The 14,421-nt window shown below is 33.8% G+C and overlaps 1 protein-coding gene across 1 annotated transcript in view; it reads right to left on the bottom strand.

Moving 5' to 3' along the window:
• Nucleotides 1-14,421, bottom strand: part of pacrg (PARK2 co-regulated) — a 228,888-nt gene that overhangs the window by 182,914 nt on the left and 31,553 nt on the right. The window contains exon 2 of the mRNA XM_039739942.1: nt 9,638-9,772. Coding sequence (XP_039595876.1) covers nt 9,638-9,772 — 135 coding nt within the window. The remainder of the gene's footprint in view (nt 1-9,637; nt 9,773-14,421) is intronic.

Raw genomic sequence — 14,421 nt, 5'->3', positions numbered from 1 at the left:
GACTGCAATGCAAAAAATGTGAAATAAAACATGCTGATATTGATATTCTGCATGTTCAGTTTCAGATAAACAGTCAAAATTATCAATCTGCATTTTCACTGATGGAAGACTACAAACTATGTTCATATGGGTACTAGCAAATTTAACGAGTGATAGAATGTTGAAGACTGCGATATTACAAAAAGGCTGACATTTACAATCACAAAAGTACAAAAATCAACAGTGGGAAAAGGGGGATTTAATTCATAAGTTAGTTATGGCACTAATGTACATAAATATTACTCTTTAAAAAATTGGTGGCTCAACATTATGCACTTTGTTTTGTTGCAAATGAAAACTTCAAACATATTTTTACTTTGAAAAGTATTTATCACAAATTGTTGACTTGAATAAAGGTTTAAATTAATGGAAAGGTTAAAATACAATATATTACAGCATGTTTGCAGTTACAGTACTAAATCTCTGGGTGTAAAAAATACACTATGTTTTATTTCAAAGAACAATGTAATTATTTCTAAAATGTTAAAATTCTATAAAGAAAAGCATAAATATGAATTTATGAATTATGGTTTCACTATGAATAAATCTGAATAAAAAAATAGATATCGTGATGCAGGTTGTTAAATATGCAACTGAACTGAATTAGTTAAATAAACAGTTTTTAGTCAGTTTGATTATAGCAGCTTTATTAATTACCCTCTGAAAAAAATACTGTATGTACTGTATAACCAGAGATTTATAATCATGTAGTACAAGCCACTTGGCAAGAGTGCAACTAGATCAACATTACACTGTTGCGTTATCACTTATACTCAATCCGTAACAAGATGTAATGTTAAAAAAAAGATTTTAGCTCAACTCTACAGCAGTCTTTGATCAGTATATACAAATCACTTAACTGTAAGACAGGTTGTCAATAAAATTCAGTGGGCTACATTTCTGTAGAACAATGCCAGAGTCAATGAAATCCAACAACTTTATCCCTTTTAAATCCTAATATATTATTAATATAACAAGCTTCTTTTTCCTCTAAACCCATAAAAAATCAAACTTGGTTAGACCCATAGAAACATAATTTTTTATCTTTAAAATTACTTTGAACTGTTTAATAACATCTTAAAATTGTCCAAGTTACACTAAGATTTTCAAATTGCATTTTAACCTACCTGGACCAGGCCATTACTAGAACATTCTGAAGAAAAACTGCTTCCTCACATAAAATGAGTCTGAATTTTCATTTCATCATACATTCGAAAAGTCATAAATGTAGGTAGGTGACAGTTAGAATAGAACTGTTTTCTTACAGCCTAAAAAGCTTGGGGATAGAGTCCTGCCTGTTCACTGTTTCTATGCAGTTTTTGTGTTCTCTGTTTGAATCAGTTTATCTTGGTACATTTGTTTCCTTATGCATGTTGAAGAACTGTGTCTGAGTGAATGAGGATGTATGGGTAAATATACCATGCAATATACTGGTGTCTTCATACATCAGTTAGGTTTACTTACTGCCTTGCACCAGATGCCATATGGGATGGATTCAATCCTATATTAACCTGTATTGCAAAAAGCAAGGTTGAAAAGTGTGCGAATGTATGAATGAATGAATGAATGATCATATCATGTGCAATATACTGTATGCTGAAAGATAAATGTCCATTTATTGAAACCAGAGTCACATTTGGTTAGTCCTTTAAAAGGACAAAAAGGAGTAGGATTGGGAAATGAATATACAAAAGACAGCTTAAAACCAATACTAGTCAAAATTTCAGACAACTGTCATATAAAAAGGTCAAAATATCAATGAATAATGTCAAAAATGATACTGCAATAGTTAATAACTATAACTAAAAATTAATTTTCTCAACTAGTTAAAATCAGTGCTTCATCAACGACTTCCCGACAATGTTCAGAAGCCATTAAGAAGGCAAACAGAATGTTTGGTTATGTAGCACGATGTGTGTGGTTACAACTCCTAGGAGGTTATGCTCCAGCTTTATAACACATGCGCAGTTTTGGTCTCCAGGCTACAAAAAGGACAAAGCAGGACTAGAAAAGGTTCAGAGGAGAGCAACTAGGCTTATACCAGGGCTACAGGGGATGAATTATATAAATAGATTAAAAGAGCTGAGCCTTTTCAGTTTAAGCAAAAGAAGATGAAGAGCAGAGTCAGAAGACATGATTGAAGTGTTTAAAATTATGAAGCAAATTAGTACAGCACATAAAGACTGTTATTTTAAAACAGGCTCATCAAGAACATGGGGACACAGTTGGAAACTTGTTAAGGGTAAATTTCGCACAAACATTAGGAAGCATTTCTTTACACAAAGAATGATAAACACTAGTAGTATGGTAGACAGTAAGACTTTAGGGACATTCAAAACTTGACTTGATGTTTTTCTGGAAGAAATAAGTGGATAGGTCTGGTGGGCTTTGTTGGGCTGAATGGCCTGTTCTCATCTAGATTGTTCTAATGTTCTAAAAGCCAAACAACCTATAAATTACAAAGATGACACAACCTGGATCACTTGAAATCAGCACTCATATAAATTAATAAAATGATTTGTAATATGAAGTATGGAGTAATAGAGTGTGCTTTGAAAAAATGAAATATATACTGGAAACATGCAACCAATATAACAAATTATTATTAGACATAAATGAGATATACTGTAATATATATACAATACAAAAGGAACAAATAATACATTTCAAGGTCATTTTATCATTCTGTTACTTCAGTGGTCTAGCCTATATCTTTGTCAAACTGAAGTGTTTTCTATGTACCGTATACAGGAGGAATACAGAGAAATCTTACTCACCATCTTCTCTGGAAATAATTATGCTATGGTGACACAATGGAGAATTACTTCATACAGTATTTAAGTCTTGATGTAAAAAATAGAATGACAGGCAGCCTAAACTAAAAATATTTTATTGAAGAAAGTAAGAGATAGAAGATTAAAATGGTATCTAGGAAAAGGCATATGCATATATTCAAAATTCTTGCAATGGAGTAAAGAATCCAGCAAATTAAACAAAAGCATTACAAGAGAGAATCAAGGTAGATATAAAGAGCTAAGCTCAGAACAAACAGGATTTCCCTAACAAGAGAAAAATACAAGCAAACTCAGTAAAGTTCTTTTTTGAAGTAAGAATGTTCAGAACCGAAAAATAATTAAATAATCAGTACGTAATTACATCACTCAACACTCTGGTGGCAATTATGCAGTAGCAACCAAAATCGCACCAATTAAAGAATATGGCCACTGTAACCAGAAAAACACAAAATTGTTGTATGAGAAGTGACAAGTGTCTGGAAATGGCAACATCATTGCAAAGACCATAACAAAGACATAATAAAATGGAATAATTTCAAAAAATAACATGCAAAACTTACGGGAAACAAACAACATATACAATACTTGAATTCAGAAGGACCAAATACCATATTGGCCTTGGAAGAACAGATCAGCTTTTCACGATTAAATAGACATCTGAGTGTACTGGTCTTGTATGTACCATATCTTGTGTACTGAAAGACACTTTTAACTAAATCTTGTTAAACTTTATTCTTATAAAAACTGTCAGGTGCCTTTGTTTCTAGTATTAGTTGACAGAAAACAGTGTATGCTTTCTTGTAATTAAATCTAATTTACTGAAGGTGGTCAAATGAATCTGTCATAGGGCTATCTTGTCACATTTTTGCTCTTTATTTGTAAGGACTGGATATTGAAGCACAGTGAAAAATAACACTCAAAAGATGAAAGGAAGCAGCTGCCCTTAGTGAAGCACTTTAAATATTTAGGATAATTCTGAAAAAATAGTGAAAAGAGAAATGTGATACTGATCAAAAGATTTGTTCAGAAATGCAAGTACAGCAAACAACATACCAATAATCGGTGGGAAACGTCAGGATCCTTCAGATGGATAAATTTAAAAGTATTATAGTCATTTGATCTATTTGGTGCAATACTGAGTGGTGTAAGTGATCCAAAAAGAATAACCAAACCACAGTCTAGAAAGGGCAGGTGTTTAAAGCAAGAAATTGTAACGTCTAATTCATGAAGGCTAAAACACTGTCTAAATACAATCCAGTATAGACTAATACACAAAAGGTATAGATTTAAATTCCAAGCTAGATTTTATTTACTTTTGGTCAGGTTGAGTCAAATATGGTCTTCCCTTTTTATGAAGCAATTTTGTTAATACAATAGATTATGGACACCAAACCATTATACACTGAAGTGCATGCAGAAACAAAGCAACTCATTTAAAGATGGATTTGAGTACCTGATGACACCAAATGCACACAATATTCAAATGGTGAAAGCATTTAGAAGTCCAAATACTGTAAGATGCCCGCCTAAACAAGTTCTTTGAAAATGTGTAAAAAAGTGATGAGCAAACCAAAAACGCTTTTCCAATATGTAAGTTAACAGGTCATATTCAATACAATTATCAGTCTAAAATACAACGGATGGCTCCTCCGAAACAGCTGGCATTGTGACTTATACAAAAATCTTTTATCACTAGGGGGCTCTGCTCCCTGCTCACTTCGCTTGCCAACCCCCAGGCGGGTGCTACACGCTACCCACTTCACAGCTCTGACGATTGCGTATGGGAAAGCGGATGTACAATTTAAACAGATTTTTATTTTCATGTGAATTGTTACATATGCATAATAGACCTATTTTACACTACAGTGAGTAATTAACCATAGTAAAAAATAGTAAAACGTAATAAACTGAAAATTATGTTTCATGTTGTGTTAGAGGTATTCATTGCGTTTTACGTTTTTGTACTGTTTGGCTTTGAAATTAACACACAAATACTTTTTAGGCTTACACTTTTACTGTAAAACTTCAGTAAAAACAATATTTGGAATTAACTTTTTGTCAATATCGCATTGAATTTTGATTTTGTTTTTGGAATTACATTGTGACAACGCAACGTATAACTGCCCGTGAGTGAATATCGCTTCTTTCTCTCCAATAAATAAACCGACTTTTCGCATGTTTGTCCCTGTGATTTGTTAATTGTCACAGCAAAAGCTATTCTAATGGGGAAACTGTTAATGTTTTAATATGAACTGGAATTTCAAGATCTCCTTTGGGGTGTAATGTTATCAGCGGAAGATATACTACATTACCTTTCTTGTCGTCTGTTAAAATTTTACATGTCAGAATTGTTCGTCCAATTTTGAATATATCTTGTCCTATTGCATAGCCCATCACTCATACATAAATTACGCAATAACAATATGATACATCCTTCTTTCAAAAGTAATTCAGCCGGTGGAAGACCAGACAGTGTTAACGGTTGTATATAATCTATGGGATATTGTAAGTTGATGTTTTCATCTTCTGCACCATCACCACCAACTGTTTCTGCAAAGTCTATTTATACACATTTAACAAATTTGCCGTGTAACCGATCGACAATTTCCTAGGATGGCACGTGTACTCATTTCTTCTGTTGATAACCCTTCAGGATGAAATTCTTCATTAAGATTTACATACCGGTAAGTCTTCTTTTATTGGGAGCTTAGTGAGGAAAAAGTAAAAATTTAGAGTGCAGGAACAGTGTCTGACAAAAGCATTCACACGAGTGAGAGGTGAGAGGACCATTTGAATAGGCCATTAACCACAAATGGTTCAGAGAAGGGCGAGACTTGGAAAAAATCTCTTGGGAATAGTCTCATCTCATGGGACTTGAAAAAATCTCTTGGCAATAGTCTCGTCTCATTTGAATATTTTCTTTTATAATAGAGAGACTAGGGCCTGCTCGCTTCGCTCTCCGACCCCCCGGCCTGCGCTATGCACCAGCCACTTCGCATCCCTGCCGCTCGCGTGTGTGGATTTCGCTTTCAACAAACAACAAATCTTTTAATTCCCATGGCTAGGCCTCTTCATTGAGAAGAAACACTACATTTTCCCTGATGGCAACATGAATTAGACGATCTATAAGCCTCAGATTTAAAGTTTAAATCTGAAAAATATATTCAATCTCTTTTCGCAGTTCCGTTATTTCACAGAGTAATAATTTCCATTTGTTTGCGCTAATGTGATCTTTCCTATCATTTCTTTGAGACTTTCGAATTTTAGTGCTTTCATTATCTTAAACCTGCTTTGCATGTGTTTCGCGCCAAAGTTTTTGAACTTCTTTATGACTTTCTACTTTGTCATCTACTCTTTGTCTTTTATTTCCGGCCCTGGGCGTGGTTAAATCTCTTGGTACAATGTCTCGTCTCGAGGAACTTGAAAGTATCTCTCTGAAAAAGTCACGTCTCGTCCCATGATTTTTCTTATATAATAGATAGACATGTATATCCTGGATACTTCACTTAAACCTACTTTACAATGAACTAGCTATCATAAATAAAAATTTTTATCCTGGGAAAATAATCTTTTTGATGAAAATAAATAATTCCTGTGTTATCAATATCAGAAGTGTTATTTGGACTACACAAACTTCTTTTCTGTCATGTGCAGTTCCATTATATATGATTTTATGCAATATAAAGCAATGTAATTGCTGTCCACAATATGCAGACAGGTAAAGCCAGCATCATATACTACATGACTTTGCCAGTGAGTTTCACTAACATAAACTTAAATGAACAGCTTGTCAATAAAGCGCTCTTTTCTAATGTTACAGATAAAAATCGGCTAAATCAAAACCATTTGTATGAAATTTGAAAGAGGTTAACGCATAAACTATACATGCTTTTTTGACTCTTGTATAGGAGCAAGGTACATGGAAAAAATGTATAAAAACTGTGTAGTGTTCTTCATTGTAGACAACAACTTTTGACCGATACTTTATATTTCAGCACCACGAACATACTTTGGACAGTTCTATGTAATATTTGTACATTGTTCCTTAATTGGTAATGAATAATTATGTTGTCTCAAAACCCATGATGCAATAATGTGAACAATCTCTGCCCTTGCAGTACATACAGTTACAATGGTATACTCAATTGTGCATATAAGCTACCCCAGTTCCAGAAGTGGTGAGATGATTTTCATATTATAACACCTAGCAACCTATTTAAGTCTCATCTTACTAATGTAGAACACTATGGATAGCCACCTATTATCTTTTTGTACCATTCTCCTAAAAGATTTGAGTGTTATTGTGACCTATGAATCAATAGTGCATTCAGATATTTGACAGTTTGATTGATTCCACCAAAGTTCCATATGACCTTGGGTGTAATAAAAAGATCTAACATCTTAATGGATTTTGAATTTTCAGTGAATGTCTATACTATATATATAAAATTTTGCAACAATGCATGAAAAAATTGCCATTTTTTTTCCTTCTCTATCACTCTATATATGTATATTAAAGTGTTTATATACCTGTATATATATATATATATATATATATATATATGTATGTATATATATATATATATATATACATGTATATATACATTAGTGTTTATATATATATATATATATATATATATATATACATATACACTGTATATATTATATACACACATATACACATTTGCCATTTTTATCCAATAACTACATTAATCCTTGCAACCCATTAAGCTCTTAAAAAAAATTAATATTTTGACCCTCTATTTTTATTGTAAAGGAAGCATTAAGGATCTCTACCTTTGGGCAAAAAGGCTTTCAGGGTAATGATAGCTCACGATAATTTAAGAAAATGCCATGCATGGAGAGACCAGAGCTATGTTTTCTTTTTTTAAACACATTAAATTGGATTTCTTTTTTCTTTGCCTTTTTCATTTCTACAGCAAATGTATGATAACCGCATTAGTGTCCAGAATTAATCGAATCATTTCAGAACCAATTAACCTTCAATGAAGGCAGAGAGAGAAAAAGATATGGGAGAGGCAAGGCAAAAAAACTGCTGTTCAAAAGTCATGGTTGGGGGGAGTGTAGGATGTGATCCTTACAGATTAAGCCAGGTTTTTCTACTCATACCATTTAAGGTCCCTATAATATGTATGACAAAAGGAGCAAAGCAGAATCCTAAACCACAAATGGGCTTGAAGTATACAGTATGCTGTAACAGAATACCTATCTGGAGTATTAGTTACCTAAATTTGCAGTGACATCTGGGTATATAATTCATTATAGGGGTAAGATGAAAAAGTAACGTAAATAGGAAGGCGTCCAAAGCAAGAAGCACTAACAAACTTAATGGTGACTGAAACTTCAGTACAGCTAAATATAAACACAAATATAGACAGTATATATATTTTAAAGTTAGATGGTAAGTTCACATGTTAAATTTAGACAATTTATTAATCCATTGAGATTTTTACACTCCATCAAAAATATAAACAAAGCAATACATCATGTCAATAAATGCAAACAATTGCAGTATAACCAAATAATGTAACAAAGGGCAGATAATAAAAATATGAAAAGTTATCATCATGGATAATGTATTACTTATGTGCAAAATTTGTGATATTTATACTTTATCAATGCACTGTTGGCTCTAGCATTAAATGGACAGGTTTAATTTCAGATTTGTGAAAGAACTTTCCAGCTGAGAAAGTAGACTGCTAGGTATGTTTAATTAAATGTTTGATTGACAATACTGTATAAAGGCAGGCAGGATTAAAAAAGTTTATCCATTTAATTAGCATTTCAATAGTTCATTTGGTCACAATTATTAAATAGACAGATAGCTTAATACAAGATGTGTTTATCTGATTGAAACCTCTTTTGAGAAAGGAAATAGAGCAGCCTGAATGGAGAAGTGCTTGGAAAGGGGAATTCTGAATAATAAAATGAGAAAATTTCACTTAGGTTTAATATCTAGGCTTAACTGATTGATAGAGCGACTGACCTCTTCCTGAACCTTCTTAGCTACAAATATTTGAGAGCACCAGTCTACTCCTTGAATTAGTATCTTGTCAGAAATAATGGAAATACTTCCCAAAAAATGCCTAAAGCTAGGATCTGTCTACAGTAAACACAAAACTACAATATACACATTTATATTTACATTGTCTTGATGCACAAAAAAATGAAATATGCAGAGGTTTTAAGACTCTGTGCCCATCCTGTGGTTGATTTGTAATTTAATCATTTCAGGATTTAGATATGTGTCTCAGGGGAGCACTTACATTTTCCACTTCCTAAAGTGCTTGATCAGATTAATTGATCAGACCTGTAACCATCTGAAATAAATTGGGTTAACATTGATGTTCCATATAAGATCTTTCACTGGATTTAATTGGATTTAGTGCTAAGGAATCACAAAACACAATGGGTATATCAACTGTTTGTTGATATTAAAGTGGAAGGAAAATGGAAAAAGCCTTTATTAAGGTACTCAAATACAAAAAGGAATCAAACAGTGGTTCTAAAATTTAGCTTCACCATCAAAAAAAATAAATCTTTTTACATGAATAATTTCAAAGATTCATATGAGATAATAATACATCTGCAGTCTCAAATACATCAAACAGAACTTTATCTTTCAGATCTTAATTATTCATATAAAATATCGTTTCATTTTCTCACAAGAAAAACTAATATACAGATGTTTACAGTATTATTAAAAAATAAAAGACTATGGTGTTTGTCAGTAATTTTTATATTTTCTTTTAATTAAACAAGGTGGGGAAAGTAAAACTTACCTTCCAGGCAATTTTGTTCCCTTTGGTATCATGCTCCAGGGCAATGGGAAAATCCCCTCTTTCATAAAATTTTCGAAAAACTGTAGGCTTTGATGGTCTCTCTCGAAATGCTCCGGCAGGTGGTGGTCCAACAACCTTGAAAATGTAAATATAAACACCATCATTAATGGACTGCTGAGATGAACTGATAGGCACCAGAGCAATAGATGTAGTAAGCATGAATAACCCTCTCAGTTTCATTACACCACTTTAAGTAGTAAGTACAATGATTACATATAACAGTGACCCAGGTAAGCTTTCATAAATGTTATTTATCAGCACAGTGACTAAAATTAAACATGTTCCTCATGACATGTAAGAGCATTCAGTGGCTACTGCGTTTTCCAAAAGCAGTATGTCCCAGATCTTTGTTTTCCATTTTTAATAAGAAACACATTTTTTTAATTATAACAGAGAACAGCTAGCTAAAATAAGGAGGAGGAGGAGGTAGTTGAGGAGGTTAGAAGCATGCGCTGAACCTGGAAGAATTGCAATGGGAGTAATAAATGCTGCTTAGCAGTCTCAAGATTTAAAACTTTAAAATAACTTACCTGCTGTTCACTATTGCTATTGTCTTTGCAGCATTTACACATACTGTACTAAATATTCCAATGCTTAACCTACATATTAAGAAGTGGCCATATTACTCTATTAAAAAAAATGCCATACAGAACCTTCCCAAAAATTCATAAAAAATGTGCTGTATATTGTTCTTAAAAAATGTTGAAGAGTATATGGCAAAACAAATTGTCCATATTTAATTGAGACTTGAGAATTGCATAAGATGAGAGGACATTCATTAAATGAGAAAATAAAATATGGAAATCTGTGTTGTGAAATTTTTATTTACATAAATCATTTTTCATCCCTTCTTACACTGCAAAGAATCTACCTGGTGAGAAATATGTGACATTTACTGAAGCATGATAACAATAGTCTTTCAAATTTGCTTAAAGATTTTCTGGTTATTTCCTCAGTATGCTATTAATTTGTAACTTTACACAAATTTTATCAGTTGAATGGTGTGAATATGCAGTCCAATGGGCACCAATTTCTTCACAATGTAATATAATTGCTTGAAATTTTAATAAGGCTTATTGTTCTAAATCATTGATACTACTGTAAAACTTGAATGCAGCTGTCAGACTGATCACCTTCATAGTATTAACACCTTTATATTTTGATCTATATTGCATTTACCGTCACTTTTGGGTCCTAGTTAATTGTTTATTCCAACACATGTTGCAATTAATTCCCTCTTCCTTAATAAAATTATATTCTCTGACCCACTTAGTCTAATTCAGGATCACAGGAGTCCAAGGCCTATACTGACAGCAAGGAGCAGAACAGAATCCTTTGCAAGGCACACTCACACTCACAACCACACATGGACAATGTTAAACTGAAAATTATCCTGACATCTCTGAAAGATGTGGCACAAAAATCTAAATGTTAATTTAGCATCACAAATTAGCCTAATGTGTGTGGAATATAACAGGAAAATCAAATTATCTACAGAAAAAACCCACAAAGACGTAGGAGGAGTGTGCAGACTCCACAAAGACAGTCCCAGAGCAATGGTTCAACAAGACAGCAACTGAAATCCCTTTACCAATATAAAGAAACTGTATACAAGTAAAATAACACACCTAGAAAAAATCTAGGAAGAGCAAAAACAATGAACACTGCAAAAGAAATCAAAATATACAATAATTAGGTGAGAAAATCAAATTTAAAGAAATAACTACAATTAAAAATGGTAAGCAACTACCCTCTCTGAATTTTCATGAGTGCACTATAACCAGAGAACTAAAAAAGTTTTTTTTCCTAAGCCAACTTAGTCCAGTAGACAAAACAGAAACCAACCATGAACAGTAGTCCAGTGTACCCACTCTAAGTCATACAAGGCTACTTTATAGTTCTACTGCTAAACAACTCAACACATATTTACACACTGCAGGGAAACTGAAGAAAATCCACAAAGAGCCAAGGAAATAAAATTACCTCAAGACTGATAATGACCGAGCCAGGACTTACGGTAGTATCTCTACAAATAAGCCACAGTGTGTCTAAAAAATTGCAATTAAAATCTATGATACATTGAATGAACAATCTAAGTTATTAAATTATCTTCAAATATAGGAACTTTCACAGTGAACACTATTTTAAACTCACAATCAAATATAGGAACTTTCACAGTGAACACTATTTTAAACTAAACAAATTAATAGATGGGAGCATTGGGTGACACAGAGGATAGCATACTCTTGGATGCAGCTTCTTGGATTCACTTGCCACACCCAGTTGTCTATGTGGAATCTGTACATTATCCCTTTGCATGTATGGCCTTCCCTCACTCATAGCCAAAGGTGTGCAAATTAGATTAACTGGCAACTCTAAATTGGCCATATGGGTGTATGAAAGAGTCATGCCTCCTATGGACTAGCACCCCATCTAAGGCTGATTCCTGCCTTACAACAAATACTACAGGTATAGGCTCTGGCCTGTCATCACCATAAATTGGATTTAAGTGGGTTTAAGAACATTATGTTTCACAAAATGCTTTATTATGCCCAAAGATTTGCAAATTAGTTTGGCAAATCTAAATTGGCTCTATGGGTGTGTGAAACAGTCATACCTCCTATGGACTGGCACCCCATCTAAGGCTGATTCCTGCCTTACACCGAATGCTACAATATAAGCTCTGGCCTATCATCATTATGAACTGGATTTAAGTGAGTTTGAGAATTTTATATTTCACAAAATGCTTTATTTTCAGAAACTAAAGGAAGAACTATTTTCCAATGGTAAAGGAGGGAGGTAGATCATTCTCAAAACTTTCTCAAACAAAGGTATTCCAGATAAAGATTGTTTGCCAGAGGCTTCATTGCAAGAATTTAGAATGGGGAGTTGGCTCACATCAGCAGATTTTACTTGATGTAGTGGATTATACAGTTTTATCATCAAAGAAAGGAATCCTGGGTTGTTCAGTTTCAAAGCCTTATATCTGGATAAGCTGAAGAGAAATATGACTTATAAGTCCAGTGTGGCCTTGCTAGCTGAGGGATAGTCATAGCTGACACTGCCTTAAAAGGGTCAAAGCAGATTTACATGAAGTGGCCAGAGATCCAGAAAACTTGTGTGACTGGTAAAGGTGAAAATGTCACTTTATTAAGATTAAAACCTTTAAGGCAGAAACATTTTGTCTACCCAAATTGTATAAAGGAAATAATATATTGCATTACAGTATTAACAATTTTAAATTTATATTCCAAATGTGTAAGTTTACAATACAGTTATTCAAATTCTAGACATTAAATAATAACCAGAGGTTTATTAACTGATACTCAAGTGCTCACAACACCTATACTTACGATAAAAGTCACTGTCACACATTAATTTTTGAATTAATGTAGCAGTAAAGGTCCATTTTTCCTAAACATACACTGTAAGAAAATAGACTATTGACAATGTCCAATAATTAAGAAGAACACTCAGACAGCACCAGAACAAAGGATTGTTTTTACTGTTAGAATAGCTGTGAGTGGATGAGAAAGAAGAGAGTACGGAGAGCTGGGAAATTACAAAAATTATATGGATCTAAATTATGCCTCCACCTGCATGAGGAGACTGGCATACATTTTACTTAGGGGGCAGTATAATGCTTCCAGAATGATGATTCCTAATGGCCTCCTGCTATTACAGAGCAGTTCAGGAGGGGCATGCTCTTTCACAGGATACCCACATTACCTGTGCCTGACGAGTTCCTTCTCGTGTTGGTGAGAGTTCGGACTCGCCACTCCTTTTTCTGTAGGTTCTTGGCTCAAAGGGTGTTACCCTACTACATGAAGGCAGTGATGGCAGCACCATGGCTGTTTCCTGATCTGGCCCTCCTGCCATGTGTGGAGGCAACAGCATATTATCCATTTCCAGGCCCTCGATGAATGGTAAAGGGTCACTTGCATTGGCCATTTCCAGATCAAGAGCCTCCATAATTTGTAGTGACTGCACCCCACTTGCCATTGGCTGATCTAAGTTTTCCATACTTTGAAAAGATTGCACCTCACTGGCTATCCCCTCCTCTAGGCTCTCCGCAAGCTGATGTGGCTGTAGCTCTTTGGACATTTTGCATTATACTTTTCCGTTACTGGTACTGGCAATCAAGCTGATAATCAGTCTCACAATAAGAAATGAAAAACAAAATAAAAAAGTACAAATCAAATGTAGAAATCGGAACCTTTTATAGCTTGTAGTCCAATCACAAGACACCGTTTACATTGAAGCGTGATATAATATTGCAACTTTTCAATAGAAAAAAAAATTGACATAAAACTCAAGAGAAATGCAAATGATGTCTCAATAGGTGACAGTTTTTATGGAAAAGGCTTTAAGAAACTACAACCCAAGGTCATGACTATTCGCCATTGAAAGGTAGAATAATTTATTACAATTCTGCATTGGGAAATGCTTTATATGCAGCTAATTGTCCCCCAGCTATAGAACATGAAACCTGAGTAAAACTGGCATACTGTAATGCAAATCTAAAGGAAACTGAACTATTGAGTATTTTGGCAGTTGGAAAAAACAGCACTACTGTCTATGCAATCAAGGTAATTTTCTGTCACTCCTTGTTATGCCTCTGGCTGCTCCACCTCAAGGAATGATTAAAGGTGTAATCAGGTATAAGATGGCTAATTCTCACTAATTCTTCTGTGTTTTTGTAGTTGCAGGATATTAAAAGCTCT

Source organism: Polypterus senegalus, chromosome 17, assembly GCF_016835505.1.
Source record: "Polypterus senegalus isolate Bchr_013 chromosome 17, ASM1683550v1, whole genome shotgun sequence".
Lineage (NCBI taxonomy): Eukaryota > Metazoa > Chordata > Cladistia > Polypteriformes > Polypteridae > Polypterus > Polypterus senegalus.
Note: the sequence above shows the minus strand (reverse complement) of the source record. Positions and strands in the feature narration are given on the sequence as shown.